The 16288-nt window shown below is 38.4% G+C and overlaps 1 protein-coding gene across 1 annotated transcript in view; it reads left to right on the forward strand.

The window, feature by feature from the left end:
• Nucleotides 1–16288, forward strand: part of EHBP1 (EH domain binding protein 1) — a gene marked incomplete at its 5' end in the record, with an annotated part of 230829 nt that overhangs the window by 150200 nt on the left and 64341 nt on the right. Inside the window, 2 exons of the mRNA XM_081998215.1 lie at nt 5693–6607; nt 8508–8651. Coding sequence (XP_081854341.1) covers nt 5693–6607; nt 8508–8651 — 1059 coding nt within the window. The remainder of the gene's footprint in view (nt 1–5692; nt 6608–8507; nt 8652–16288) is intronic.

Genomic DNA, 16288 nt, shown 5'->3' on the forward strand with positions numbered 1-16288 from the left:
ATTTTACACTTTTATACTGTGCAGCTGAGTGAAGTTGTAGGTGTAGAACCTGACTTTTTCTGCAACACAAAGTTTAGGATAAAAACTGTTGAGACCACACTTTCCAAATAAATCAAAATATTAGCAAAATAGTTTGTAGCATTGTGCTGGGCAGCTGTTTTAAACCACTCTTTGTACCGTTGTGATGCAAAGATGTAAGAAGCTTCCCTGGAAGGAGCAGGAACTCGATTTGGGAATCACCAGAAGACTTTTTATTTCTGTTCACTATTTTAGGCATGTTACAAGCTTCAGTTGGGCCCCAGGGACATGTTTAGAAATGATAATTTTCACATGAGTCACTGATAATAAAATTGTTCATGGAGATTGGCTGAAAATTGTTTCTAAGTAGCTGCCTTTAAGTAGCTGCCGTGATTTTATTTTTATACAGCTTTAAAAACACTAAATTGAATTGGGGGGAAGGTATAAAAGTATACTTTAAATAAATTAATTAGGTTCAATATTATATAGCAAATATAACTGAAGAATATTAGATTGTAGATATATGGAATTTCTGAAAGTGCTTTATTAAAATTCATTTGTGTTTAGGGTAATTATATTTTAATGTGCCTACACACATATGTGTTAGACAGGGTGTCTCTTGTCTTTAAAATAGTACCTAAGTATTATAAATAATAAAATATCTCTGAGCTGCTGTTATCTAATGAGTGATTTGGCCAATGATATCTTTTTCATAATACAGGGTCTTATGATGACCTAAGTGGATTATCCATGACATCACAGTGTTTTCTGTGACCATATGTTTTTGTACTTCAAGTTGCGTTGAACGTCCAGGCTAATTAAGCCGGATTATAAAAAAGAAAGACTAGATTATTAATTAAAAATGTTAGCGGTACGATCAGTCATCTTTTCTTTATGAAACGGTGAACTTTTTGGCCCATCTCTCTAACAGGATATAGTTCCCAGGATTGAAGAAATAATGATTGTTGTTATTGTGCAGGTTTTTTCTTTCATCACTTTGCAAGCCTTTGCCTGACAGCTACATTGAGTATCTCAGTTGCTTCCTGCAGATTTATTTCCTGGTCTCACACAGTTCTGCCTGATAACCCCATGTGCCCTTGGTTGGACTGAATGCAGCACTGGCAACAATGGCTGCCTATAAATTCCATGCAGATATGTAACACATTTGACAATGATTCCTCCTAACCAATTAAAATAACATCTGTGGGTGAATAGGACAATTTTCTTTGTCTGAAGCAGCTCTTCCCCCCCCCGACCCCACCCCAGGAAAGGAGGTAAAGAAGTGACTGTGACCCTAGATTAAAGGTTAACCCATAAGAGTATATCTTTTAGAAGTGCATGACCTTGTTTGTATTTTAATAAAAAAAAGAAGAAATCTTAAGAGACAACTATTTCAGTGCAATTACTGTGTATAATTGTGCATTGAAATGCACTGTTACAAAAGGCACATCATCGGACCTGCTTTATAACACACACTAGTCATTTGCCAAATTGGTGCTGCCACTGATGCTGAATAAAAAAAGGGTATTTACCTGTGACACCTGATCTTGGCCAATACGTCAGTGTGTTACATAGTTGGGAAATGGTTGGAATACTGCCTGTGGTGCTTGTGCTGATGGATCCCAATTGATGTCTGTCAATCAGCTTGTCAGTAAATTAGAAAAGAAGAAAAAAACCTGCTTCATCAGGAGATAGGTAAATAGGTTTAGTGTCCTGATTATACATACTTGTGTGTGTGTGCACGCGTAGGTATTGTAATTTCCACAATATAATTATATCTTTTAAAAAAAACTCAACCCCCCAAACAACTACTCCAGATTACATTAGCGTCAGTCAGAATTCAGATATATTTTTTGTGTATTGTGCTCATTGCAAATTCAAATTTCTGTGAGGAACAAAAGAGAAACCAAGATTACCTTTGAGAAAATTAAAAACATTACAGGGGTACCTTCCCAGCTGATCCAAAGAGTGGTTGTTCTACTTAAATATCATATATATCTAACTATCCATATAGCCTTCCCAATAATATTAACCAATTAATTTTATTTACTATGTCCATTTGATTATTAATAAATAGTAATGAAAAATGTATTAAAGTTACAACATACTGGCAGCGTAGTCCCTTATCAAGAATAGAAATTTTTCATATTGCTAATAACATGTCCTGCACTTTACAAATGTAAGCTACTAAACTACACTTGGCTGGAGCTTGGAGGGGATGAAAGAATGAGAAGTGGAAGGGCACAACAGTATGGTTCTAATGAACTTCTGGTTTTAATTACTTTATTGTTTAGAGAAGCTTGTTTCATGTGAGGGATTGTTGTGTGGAAATAGTAATATATCTTCTGGATGTTTGATTGGCACTTTCAATTTTTATGATGCTTTTTTTTTGCTTTTTTCCATTTTTTTTAATAATTTCTACTAAATTCCTCAGTACATTTGAACTCAATTGTCTTGACAAAATATTCCATTTCAAGGAAGGAATCCTTTTAGAATATACATTTAAACAGAAGAATTCAGAATTACAGGGAGAGCATTGAGTCAAAATGGAAAAAAATCCTTAACTTTAAGCTGGCAGCCATATTTTTATAACAGGCATTCATGCTTGCATCTACTATTTGATTCCGCAAAATCATAAGCATGTAGTTAGTTGTGCGCGGGAGTTGCTGGTTGACCTCAGTAGGATCATGCAGGAGCAGAGTTAAACATGCATGTAAACATTTGCAAAATCAAGCTTAGTTATGCCTGTGTTTAACAAGATGTAATTTGACTTGGAAAATCTAGTCTGTTAATACCATGTTACAAACTAGTTAGAAACACTAGGCATTTATATATATATACTGGAATATCAAGAAGCTCACAGCTTTTCTAACAGTGAAGGAGAACCCATCACACATTGCTCTGTGGACACGTACAGAACATACAATTACTATTTATAGATCTAATGGCTGTAAACGATTTGCGTGCCAATCTAGGTATCTAGTGTACTTTAAAAACAGAGAAGCAAGAATGAGTATCATCTTGAATGAGGAGAAGGGGGTAGGAAATAAGTATCTGGCATCAGTGGGAAACTATTGTGTTTAATCCCAAGCACCACCAGAAGAACCGAGCAGGCAGTAAAAAGTGATTGCAGCTGTATCGAGGATATCCATCATTCCGAATTCAATCCTTCTGCTGTAGTGTTACGCATTCTAAGCAAGTGCCTTTCCTAACAAGTCTGAAACACTGTCCCCACTTTCATTTTACAGACCCTGGGAGATATTCTTAGGATTTAGTTTTATTAGCATATAAATAAGAAATTAAGAGTATAAAAGAGTTCAGGTCAAGTCATGTCTATACGCTTTGGCTGCCGTGGACTGCTAAGCCCATCCTTAGGTCCTTTCATTCTTCAGATGGTAACTCCCAGTACCTTCAGTGTGGGGTAACAGGTTATTTATGCCACTGAATCAACACTGACCCACTTAATCAAACAGCAAATCCTGGCGTTACCTTTGGCCCACAGGACAACACAGCTGGCTCGCTACGCTTTCAATACCCAGCCTGTTTTCTGCTGGCATATGAGCATTCGTCATTCCTGGTGATGAAGGTGCTGCCATGGCTTAGGCTGCCCACCCAAATCCCTACAGTGCTCTTGTTTAACTCTCCTTTCTCTGTGCTCCTCGTGTCTGTTTGGTTCCACTTCTCTTGTCACCCTCTCTTCTGTAGCCAGCCTGATCCTGCTCCTCCATCTCTGTGTCCCAAAGACCAGGTAAACGACAGCTGTCCCTCTTCTACCACTTGACTTCTTTCCATTCCTTCCCACACATCATTTTCCTGCTGTTCTGCTCCATCTGGAGCTTTGTATCAGCAAATACAGCAGTCATGTTTTCCGCTGCTACTCCTATATCTAAGCACAGCTCTGCTTATAAATGGCATAGCAATCTCATAATGAACCTTCCCAAGAAATGATACCCCACCAAAGACCAGCAGTGCTTTTAGGCCAAATCATTTTGCACAGGGAGAGCCAGAAGGGCTTAAAACTAAATTATTCAGATCATTTCTATGTCTACATAAACTCTCTGAATCATTTGTTATAGTGATACAAAACTTAGTTCATGAAAAATGCTTTGGCAAGTTATACCCGACCATGAGGGGAAGCATACAAAATTCCAGGTCTCAGAAGCAGAGTTCGAAAAGTGGCTGAAATGAAAACTGTTTGACCCTCGAGTAGGGAATGACATTGCAATGGGAATGAGCGTGCCTACTTTTCTCAGAGCGAGTAAAATAACCAGGTCTGCTGGGAGCCGGCCAGGCCAGACCCACGTTCTAACTCACTGTTGAACATTTACTAGTATGAAAACCAAGAGGTTAAAAACATCATAATTGATTTCTCTCTTCTTTCTTCCACCCTTTTAAAACTAAATAAATTAAGGAAATAGTGTAAAACTGGGGTAGAGTTGAAGCCAGCGATGTGTGTTATTGTTTCCTTGCGAAAGGGCAGGTTCTCATCCATGTCTTAAATTTAGCATCCGTTTTTGTTCAAAATAGTGTAGGAACAACTGTGAACATTTTAGATCCCTTCCGAAGAGGGTGAAAAGGAGCTGCAGAATTACTGGGGGAGGAGAAGTCCGAGTGCTTTAACTGAGTGCATCTACGCTAACAGGAGGCCTTTTTAAAGGCTTCCTTGAAACACAATATTGTCTTCCAGGGTTAATCCGGGATAGTAATAATTAATTGTAAATTGAGAAACAGCTTTAATTCTTCAAAACTAGAAAAACCTGATGCACCAAGCCCACTCACTTAAAGGGCTAGCAAAAAGAAGACAATGTGGCCTCACAAAGTGGGAGACTTGCAAAGTGTTTAGCTTTTAGGAATTAAAGGGAAATGAGAATGAAATTCACTCTCTTATTCTTACAAATTTAACATCAACAAATGCTTTTTAAAATGCATTTGTTTGCTGGATTAATATGTTTTATGTTTTGTATCAAGTAATCTGTGGTGGTGTTCTTTTTGGCTATCTGGACATAGTTTTTCATCAACACAAATCACTGCAATTACATGACCAGCAGAAGGGAGAAGGTTGATCACCAGTGATAAAGCCCAAGATGGATTAGTGTCGTGTTTCTTATATCTTTGTTCCTTATCTTAAAAAGCCATCCTTAGTTGCTTTTTTTCTGGTCCAGCTCTTACACTTTTTTTTATTTGCTTGTTTCCTGCTGCCTGAGTGAGAACCATTTAAGATACTGGTAGGTTTTCTTAGTGCAAACAGAAGGGCTTTTAAGTTGCAGTTTCATGAACAGCTTTTTACTCATGAAAGTGGCATCATTTTGAGTAATCAAAGATTTCTGGTATACTATTGTATTGAGGTATGTTAAAAATATTTAAAACAATGCCATTTGAATGTCTTTACTGGTTATATTCTCTCAATTTGCATTGCTATGAAGATACCATGGGAGATGTCTAGAAGCGATCGTGAAAAATCGATGAGTTGGATGTTTGGAATATGCAACAAAAAATAGTAACTAATGAAGCCAAAAGAATAATAAGTAATAGAATTGAACCCATACTGTTCTTGTAATACTGGATATGTTTTAGGCTTGCTTATTTTGACTGAAACGTCCAACTTGCATTCTTGAAATGCTATGATATGTCAGAAACTGCCGCATTGTAATCTTTATTTTGTCTATTTTTAAAGGCATACGATGGGTTTGCCAGTTTAGGAATATCGCGATTGCTGGAACCTTCTGACATGGTTTTATTAGCGATACCTGACAAACTGACTGTTATGACCTATCTCTATCAAATAAGGGCTCATTTCTGTGGCCAGGAATTAAACGTGGTTCAAATAGAGGAGAACAGTAGCAAAAGCACATATAAAGTGGGTAACTATGAAACGGACACAAACAGTTCTGTCGACCAGGAAAAATTCTATGCAGAGCTGAATGACCTGAACCGGGAGCCCGAGCTGCATCCGCCAGACAGTGGTTTGGCAGATTTTGCTTCTCAGGACGACTCTGTATTTGTAAATGACAGTGGTGTTGGCGAATCTGAGAGCGAGCATCAGACTCCCGATGACCATTTAAGCCCAAGCACAGCTTCCCCTTCTTCTCGCAGGACTCGAAGTGACACAGATCCACAGAAATCCCAGCAAAGTTCTGGAAGGACTTCTGCATCTGAAGACGCTGGGAGGTGTAGCAGTACAGATACAACACAAGCACAGCCTACGTTGGGAAGGAAGAAATTGCTGATAGCTGACACTTTAGACTTGAGTGACTTGGCACATGTCAGCGATCAAAAAGAGGACGTGTCTCCCACAGTTGCTTGTGAAGATAAGGACAAGAAGAGACACCAGAGCTCAGACAATACCATTGGTTTCTCAGAGCAAGAAAAACTGGGACGTATAGGATCCACAGAGAGCACAAGAGCAGATCCTGGTTCACCTGTCACAAAGCCGAGTTTATCTCCTACTTCTCAGATTGGATACTCCTGTAATAAGGATACAGATCTTGCAAAGAAACCGCATGCTTCTCCAAGGCAAACAGAATCCGATTCTGACCATGATGCCAGAATGGCTTTAAATCATGCAGATCAAACTGCAAAAACAGCCCAGGTAAGAAATTTAATCTTGCTCTATGCCTGTGGGTTGGGATGGAGGTGCTTTTCAAGTTTTTTCTCCGTGTTTGTAATTTACGCCGTATCTTCAGTATAAATGGCAAAGTGGTGTATTTTTATTTTTGGGCAATAAATACTTTGACTGAATGTAGGTGATGCTGAAAAAGAGCCATAACATGAAAAACTCATTTATAGGAATTGTCCTACGGTTAATCTTTCCAACCTCCCTACAGGTAAAGGAAGTAACGCTGTATTCCCAACCAGCTCAAAGAAAATGGTTTCAAGGCTTTTGCTACATTTCTTCTGAACATTGCAAGCTGAAGCAAAAATTGGAAAAAGACTTATTGATTCATTGTTCCATATTAAAAAAATGTAAAGTTTTGAGTACCTTAAAATATACCAAATGTATATTTCTAAATCTTATCTGAGAAACCACATGGCCTTGTGGACATAGCCCACCACGGTGAGGCAGAAACTCCAGACTGTTATGCTGTTCATTGAGTGGCCTCGAGCACATTACTTAACTGCAATATCATTTTCCTTTCTATAAAGATAAAAAGGATATGCCCACCTACCTTGCAGATTTATTGTGAGGATGAAAGTTGAATATTATCTAAATGCTGGGTATTATCAGTAAATAGTATCATTGCAAAAATATGTAAAAAATGTTATCAGCCCTGTTTACAAAAAAGCCAAAGCATGCTTATAATTTTACCCCCGTGAAGAGCTTTCTGGAGTTTTGGTTTTGTTCAGCTTTGTGCCATTAGCTCTGATAAGAAAAGAATATAGCCAATCTTTTGGTAGTGTGGATTGCTTCAAATATTTTTATACTTTTTCCCAACTAAGCACCATAAAGATTAATTTTATTGCAAGAGCAGCAGTCCGCTGATGGTTGATAGTGGCCAAGTATTAGTTCCACAGACAGGTACTTTCTTTACTTTAGTTAATGAAGTCTCATGAAGTTTCTCTTCATCAAGAGCAGGATGATACAAGATGTCTTCCCTACAAAGATTTTCATGTGCAAGGTGTAAATAGACCAAGAAAAAGGAAGAGATGGCTTTAAAGATGGTTCTCTGTTGTTAATCGTCTGTCCATTTGCACGTGGTAATAAAATCTCGGGTGTGAGCCTCAATCTTAAGCTTGAACACTCAGTTGATGGTTAGAGTTAGCCACCTCAATTTCCACATGATTATTGCAGGAGCACAACCTGTGACATCCAGCTCTACCTCATGTAAAGGCCTAGAGACGCATTTTCCCAGAGTCTTCACAGTTGACCTTGACTAAGAAGTCAGTACTTGGGAGTATATATGTATGGGAGCTGCTCATGTTGCATATGCAGAAACCCCCCTCCTGTTCTTTCTACTCTGCAATGTAATTGGTCACGTGTATGAAGAAGGGAGTTTCTTGTGGATATTCATAGTATTACAAGTAGAAGCAGATATTTTCACAGGTTTTTTGCCTTGTACCCAGCCTCTTTGTGTTCAATTCAAGTTATAAATGAGTGATACCCATATAAGTAGCCAACGAAGCATTATATTTGCATACATATTAAAGTAAATAAGTAAACACATAACACATTTAACATAGCTTCCATGAAGCCAATTATTTTTTTTCCACAGTTGCAGTTTAAAGGCATTAAATGTTGATAGAAATTAAGTTTTAAGGGGAGGGGACAGAACTCTTATTTACATTATAAAGGCCTATGACTTTTTTTTTCATTTTACATTTTGATCATCTTTACTTTTAATTTCTATAGAATGCTCTGTCACCTCATGAATCTGTAATCCATGTGACTCCTGACCTTTATTATATAGGAAGGCTCCTGGCTATTAACTACTGTATAAACGTTAAGTACCCCGAGGCTGCCTTGCTGTTAATTATATTTCTTTATTTTTAAGCAACGTATGTTGTCAAGACAGGAAGAACTTAAAGAACGAGCAAGAGTTCTGCTTGAGCAAGCAAGAAGAGATGCAGCTTTAAAGGCAGGGAATAAGCAACTAACCAATACTATCATCCCAGCCCGCAATAAGCAGATGAATGATGTAAGAAATATTGGCCAGTATGGCAGTTTACATAGTTAAAATTTATTGTATGTGCATATGCTTTTGTGGGGGACATGTCCTTGCAGAATATTTCTTTTCCACACTGAATCTCCTGGTGCTCTCATGTGTCATGTACCATTAGTTCACTTTCAAAGCCTGTTTCTCCTGCTGTTATGGCCAACAGAAAGATGCCTTAGACTTCACTGGAAGCAGAGGTCTGGGAGCACCGTCTTTGATTGACACTGCAGTTTCTAATGGGATGAAAAACAAAAGTTACTTGTTAAATGATAGTGGAGTAATTTATGCTATTTTTGATTACTTCTTTTTTTTCATTTATGTAAATTCCCTGAGCCTGTGATGTCAACTACTTGCTGCTTCATAAAGTGTTGCTGCAGTGAATGAGGCTGCTTGTGACAGTCTTGTAAAAGAGTTGATGGAACAATTCCTTTTTGTCACCAAAGTTGATTATGCTGGTGAGATGGGAAAGTGGAGCTGGGGAATGAGCTCCAGTGTTGAAGCAGCTATGGTTGCACCTCCAGTGGCCTCGGTGGTGACCTGGAAGGATGCATACTCTCTGGAGATGAAAGCTAATTAATTTTTATGCAAACCTTCGCAATGTGGGTTTTGTGATTCTAACTATTGCACATTAGAGACTGTACTGGCAACTGAGAATGTAAATGTGACTGAAAAATAATGATACAGAGAAAGGCTTGAATTTTTACTGATTCACATCTTTCAGAGCTTAGTCCTGAGGGGCAGATTCTACTTTTTACATAAATGGGATTGTACAATCAAAAAATTAAGACAGTGATTTACATGTCTCATTTCATTCTCTTAGCTGTCTTGGATCCATGCTGTACTTTTTTTTTTCCTAACAATTCCTCTCCCTAAACTGACACTACTTTTTTTAATTCAAAGTATACTTACACATGCAGACAAGTCTTATTTGTGTGATGATAGCATAATGATATGTAAGCAATTTTTTTATTACTTTCTATTTAAGTTTTTCCTAGATAAGTATATTTTAGTATAAATTTCACTTTGGATTTTCTTTCAATTACCTTTTTCATAAAGCAAACAACATTAGAGGAGGGATACTATGGGCAACTACTCAGGCAGGAGCAACTGTAATTAAAGTTGCCTAAATTTTTTTATTACAAGCTCTTTTTTTCAAAGGGTTTACAACTTTGCTAGTATTTCATTGTTTGAGCTGAAATTTTCCCTGTCAGGTCTCTGCCTCAGGGTAATATTTTAAAAATTTTTTTTAACTTCAGAAAACCCCACTTCAAGTCTTTCTCTGTAGTAGGTTGGATAAAGCATTGTTTTGTCCATGTTAAAAAAGTCTTATGGGAAGAAGGTTCCATCCCCTTGAAAAATTTGTTCAAAACAGTCAAAGTTGTGTTAAGAGCACAAATCTTGTCAGAGAGCCTTGAAGTTCAGAAAAGTTGGTAAGTGTCAGTAAAAATTGTCTGTATGGACACAGCACAGCAAGAGCATCTTTTACTGTTGCTCCCCTAAGGATCAGGGCCCATTCTGATGCAGATCATAATATTGGAAAGCAAAACTTTCTCTTTTAGACTCAAACTCCTGCTGATGAAATCCAAACAGGAGGAAAAGGAGCTTCCCCGCTGGCATGCAGAGGAGAGATGCCCCGGGTAGATGGCAATGTGAAGCTAGACAAAAATGAAGACTGTGTCTAGGCCATGAAAACCAGCTGGAGATAGGGACAGACTTTTCAAGGTGAGAGTCAGGATTGCGTAGTTCAGGTAGCCAGATTACCCATGGGACCTTTTTTCATTTGTTACAGAAGGTGCAAAATGAATGAGAGGCCTGCAGGGAAGGGCCTCGCAGTCTTTTAGGGCCACTCTGCAGAGGCAGAGTTTCTTGCTGCCTCCATCAGAAGCGCTCTTTACAATGTTGGGAAGGTACCTTCAACCCAACACACTCAAGGTAGCAGATTCCGTGATTTCTGATTTCCAACACACGATTCTTGGGGTCTGATTTCTGGAAGCTTTGAATGCACCCAGCTGTAGCCAAGCCAAGGAGAACCATGCTGTGAACAAATGGTTCTGGCCCCTCTGAAATCCTGGGTGCTTTGAGCAAACAGGTAATGAGCACTCTTGACTTGACTGTAACATAGGAATAACAAAAACTCCTCAGCTCAGAAGGGTGTTGTGGAGGTGTCATTTGGAAACTCTTAGATACGATAGCGAAGAGTGCCACAGAAATGCTCTGGAAGAAATTAATAATGCAGTGTTCAGAGGTGAGTTTTTGAATAGTGTATTTTAAACAAGATGTAGAGCAGACAGTAAGTGATGAGGGTAAAGTGAGATATTGAACAGTTGTTCATTCACTGAACACTGTCAGTCATGGCCACTGAAAAAGACAAGTATCCTGCAGGAAAAATAAGTATGGGTTACGCAATTAAAGACTATATGAAATAAGAACCAATGCAAGGTTGTACAGCTAGTGTAATTTGGACATTTTCTAACTTTTGAGTGCTTGACTTACCAAGCTCAGCATTTTCGTAACGCATTTCAGTGGGGAACATGCATTGTGAAAGAGGGATGTCTTTAATGGAGGCTGGTATAGTATTCATATTTCACATATTATACAAAGTTGATATATAATAATATATATCATATAAAGCTGTATATAACATATAAATGTTATACATATGTTATATACATATCCATACATGTGTGTTCTGAATGAGGATGTATATATGCATCAACATATATAGATATAAAATAAAATACATTGATTTCTGTTTTTCTTTAACATACTTGATCTTCATAGAGATGAGACATTTCCATTTGATGTAGTTATGCCAGTTTACTACAGGTGATTGTTTATTTGATTGTTAGAAAATCGTACAGACTTATTTCTTTTCAGTGTTTTCTGGTCATTAAGGCTAATAATAACAACTTTGACTCAATGCAGTGTTGTTTTTGTCAGTGGGTGGTAACATGTATGAGTTATCCAAATGAGAGTTATGATAATGAGAATCAGCATTTAGTATTGGGAATTAGACTAGGCTCATTTCTGGGATGTGTTGAGAGGGATTCAGAAGAAAATGGTTTAAAATAGGAAGATCTAATTTTAAATAAGCAAGCTATAAATACATTGTCCAGGGACAGTACTTTCAAAACTCTTGAATTTGCAGTTGCACCTTTTTTGATACCTTCATGAAAAGAGCTTTAAGCAGCCCAGCCTTTCAGAGCGTACTCTGAAAATCAGTCACCCCAAGTGAGCCTGCAAAGTCATTAATTACTTTTGAAAATCTTTTCTCGTAAGCCTTGCTGGACCACTTTACGTTTGTCATATGAGAACTATGAATCGCTGTTTTCTTAGTAAACAAGTGAGAACAATATACTGTGCGTGAGGTTGTATTGCTGCTCAAGGTCAACAAAAGGGAGGAAATTTCCAAGTCTGTTCCATGGTTGTAAATACAGGTTACTTGGTATGTGCCTGCCTGATTTGTTTTGGTAAAAGTCTTCTTTCAAAAAAACAGTGTTCCCTTTTCTCCTCTAAGCACAGCGAAAACACCTTAGACCTTCTTTAGCCTAAGCCTTACCCTTCCTCTGGAGGAGCCAATGTTGTGTTATTTTTTTCAGTAGTCATGTACTCTGGGCTTGCTTTTCTTTTCTTTCCTCGTCTTTTTTTTTTTTTTTTTAAGTTTCCATTGTCTCTTTATTGACCACTGACTGGCCTCTCATGAAGTACCGGCGGTTTTCCTATGCATGTCCATTCTTTTGGCTGTTTACTCCTTTTTCTTGAGTCTTCTTTCTTGCTGCAGTGTACTTTCATCTTCTTGTGTTTGTGCTCTGGGCTTAGGCCCATATCAGTATTCTCACTTGCTTTACTTTTTTCTTTTTAACTCAGAAACTGATGAAGTTGTGGGAGCAGAAGATTAAGGCACTGAATTTGCTCATATATGTGTTAACTCAATCCCATTTTCCTCTGAATCACCTTTCCCATTGCATCCCAAGCTGTATTCTCTTCCCCTTACTTAGTTTGTGTCTTCTTGTTCTTTCCTCTCGCTCAGACTGTGTCTCAGCTCTCTGCCCTGGCCATTTCAGTTCCCGTTCTTCTCTTTTTTAACTTTTCTTTCTTGATAGCCACTATCTTTACTTTTTCTTCCCCTAGACATTTTCCCTCTATGCCTTCTGCCCCATCCCTGTCCAATCCACCTGATTTAGTCCTGTTCTCTGCTTGCTTCCTCTGTTTGTATTGTATTAGCCCCTTTTGTTTTCTACCATTTCTTCCCTACTTGCAGCATGGAAGAAGTTTTTTCACTGTTAGGTGTGCTCATTTGGTGCTTCTCAGAAGCCTTCAATCTGCAAGCTGTATGCATGCCAGCCGGTATGGAGGTATGTAAGCCTGTAGGCAGGTATTGGAAGTCTAAGAAGAGACCTCATTAATCAGAAGCCCCTTGAAAACATGCTCATGGTTTGGGAGGATCATAGGTATGTCCTTAAAATTGATGCATCTTTTTGGAGACTGGAAGAATTAGTTTAAGAGCGCTGTGAACAGAGTTACTGATCCCCTCATGGATCCCTTTCTCTATGGTAGATTTATAAACAGCTCAGCCTTTCTGCTTGCTTTCTTGAGGTAGGTGTGCATGTAGTGACTCTTTTACAAGATGCTTCTGTCATTTCCAATCTAGTATAGCAGTTGTAATCACTTAGCTTTTAACCAGGAGAGCCTTTTTATTAGCTTACTCATTTTTATTTAACTCACCTTTTCTCATGATGAATATCACAGGGCTAGAATGGGCATATCTGCTCCCACCAGATGCTGTAAAATATCAACCTGTAGTGATGGTTGTTAGCAGCAGCGGCTTGGCTGGAATGAAATCTTGGAAAGGCGAGGAGACTGGAGCTGGTCTGTGCAACCTAACCGGCAAAGTGGCAGGCTAGAGGGGACCATGACGAGTGGGAAATATTCAGGAGTCACTGAGCTAAAAGGTCTTTCCGGTGGGGAACCCTTACTTACAGAATGTGGAGTGGAATCCATAATTCTTGAATCTCAGTATAACTCCACTGTCAGCAAATATCTGCGAGGGCCGGTGACAAAATGTTCGTCTTACTCTCCTTTAATGACTGGTCCACATAAAGAATGGAAATTTACTACTGTCGTTTGCTCTGTAAACTCAAATGGCTTTGGTTATGGAGTCAGTGTGATTACAGAGAATGGAATTAGGACTTAAGAAATGCACAGGCAACTTTAATTAACCTTCTTTGTGTATATGCATTATGATGCAGTCTTTAATTATGTGATCACATACTATTTTCCCCAAAGCAATTGTGTCTCTTTTAGCTCAGAGGATTGAGGTAATGTAGAAGGCTGTTTGTCCAGAGGACCTCCGTCCTTTTGGTTGCAGAAATTGGAAGGTGTATGGCAAACGAAGCAGGGGCTGCAAGGGGCAAAAAGATGATATCACTGGGAAGAATTAAATGTAATGCTGCCTTTGCCTCAGAGTTCTTGATCAGTGCTGCTAAATCTTCTGAACCAAACTTCTTCCAAGTGGTCAGTAATTGTGTATCTTTCCTTTCTGGATTGCCATTTGAGGCGACGGTTTGATTTGCAGATGTATTGAGCATCAAGTTCTATCAGGGAAATAACTGGAGCTGTGCTTGAGACTTATAAAGGGCTGCATAAAGCTTAGTATACTGAAAAAAACACAGGTAATAGGCTTCCCAGAGTGAGCACCCAGTGTTAGATCCTTTTAGCTGGATCTCTCCGTCTCAGTTCTCATCTGAAGAACAGGGTAATAACACCACCACGGGGTGTTGTGAGAAGGGAATGTGGTTAATGCTTTTGAGGCACTTAAATGCCATAGTGATGAGCACTGCAGAAAAGCGCTTGAAGAAATTAATAATTCTGTCTACAGAGCAAGATTTGAATATTGCAGAGTACAGAACGGCGCTACGTATTGATGGGCCTACATATTGAACAGTGAAAATGAACCGAACTGTTGAACACCACGGGGTAGAGCTCAAATCTGGTCTGAATATCTGGGGATAGTAAAAGTAAAAGGTGGTGCCATGACAAGGCTCTATTCCAAAGGATACAGAGTGAGATGAAAATTAAGATTGTGCTCAGTAATTTTATTTCTGGTATCTCTGAAGTCGTGTGTCAAATCCTTTTGTTTTTGCAAGGTAGATAGCTTTAGCAGACAACGCTGCATAGCATGGAATTAATGAAAAATAGTGCTCATCTGTCAAAGGCTATGTTTTTCTTCCTACCACGGGCCACAGATTGTTCCTGAAGTTGTTTGGGTTTTGCTTGTGCTAAGGATTCCTCCTTGGTGAATTTAGGTGCAGGACTGGGCCCCTCATATAGATTCGGCCAAAAATTCTGCATATTTAGGATCTGGCATAGGTTCTGGGATGCAGGAGTTCAATAGTGTGGTACCCAGAGGGAATCATCTGTATTTTGCTTCTTGTGAAATAGGAAAATAGTAATTCTTTCTTCACATCAACATTGTGAGCATGACTATGCTAAAAATCGTGAGTGACTCCATTTATACGATAAGCATTTAAAACCAACTTGATATAAACTGAAGAGGTGTTTCCAGAGAGCAATCCTGCTGCTGCTGTTGCTAAATTGCAACTGTTGCTAGTCTGCTTTCTGTACAGAGAAAGACCTGGGTTTACTTACCTGTCCTACTATTATTTCATATATATTCAGGTTGAATGACAGCTATAGCTGCCTAAATATATTTAAAAAAAAAAAGTTTGAAAGAGCAGTAGGGACTGTATTCAGCTTTTGTAGTAGAATTTGAAGATACAAAGAACCTCACCAAAAAGCTGTTACCTCCAAACATGCAAATGCTGTCCTGAGGGAGCTCCAGCAGGAACAGACTATGCCATGAGATTGTTTCTCTCTGCTCAGAATATTGCTTTTTATTACTCCCTTGCTCAAAGGACTTGTTGCAGCTGTATCTAATTCATATTTAATAAGCTCTTTCTACTTCAGGTGTCAATCTGTTTTGCCCATTACTTTTAATTTTCATAAATATTTGAGTGCAAAGTGGTAACTTTTTTGCATCCACAGTGGACTAGTGGAAATGGAAGTCTTTTTAGAAAAGCTTCAGAAAATGACAAAATCTGAAAGGAGATAAGTTTGTATACTCTTACTTTAATTTTGATTGCATACATTTGTGCAGATACAAGATATGCCAGCTGCAATAAAATGACAGTAAAACATTCTTCTAAATGCTCAGGAAAAAGCTTTAATAAATGGTCCCATTTATTGATCATGTCCGGCAATAATCTGCTGCCCCTCTGAGCTCATAAGCTCCTAACTGTCCCACTGTAATATGGGAGCAAAAAGTGAACTCCAGTCAGCATCACCAGAAGTGATACAGAATGCAAATTCACAATAGACAACAAAAATAGGCTATTTTAATTTGATTTAGAGGTGCCTTTTACGGAAGTTAGCATTGCAAGTATTCTTTACGCCACATACTTCAACAGGTTCTTGAAAACGATGACTGGATAGCTTTATTCAGTAATTTTTATTTCCACATGAAACCAGGATCCCTACTTCTGTTGCATTAGGAAAGGAATCTAGCTCATCAGTGGATTTTTTTTTTTTTTTTAAAGTCTCCTCAGTTGGAAAGTAAATGT

The sequence above is a fragment of the Phaethon aethereus genome, assembly GCF_964289735.1.
Source record: "Phaethon aethereus genome assembly, chromosome: 3".
Classification (NCBI taxonomy): Eukaryota; Metazoa; Chordata; class Aves; order Phaethontiformes; family Phaethontidae; genus Phaethon; species Phaethon aethereus.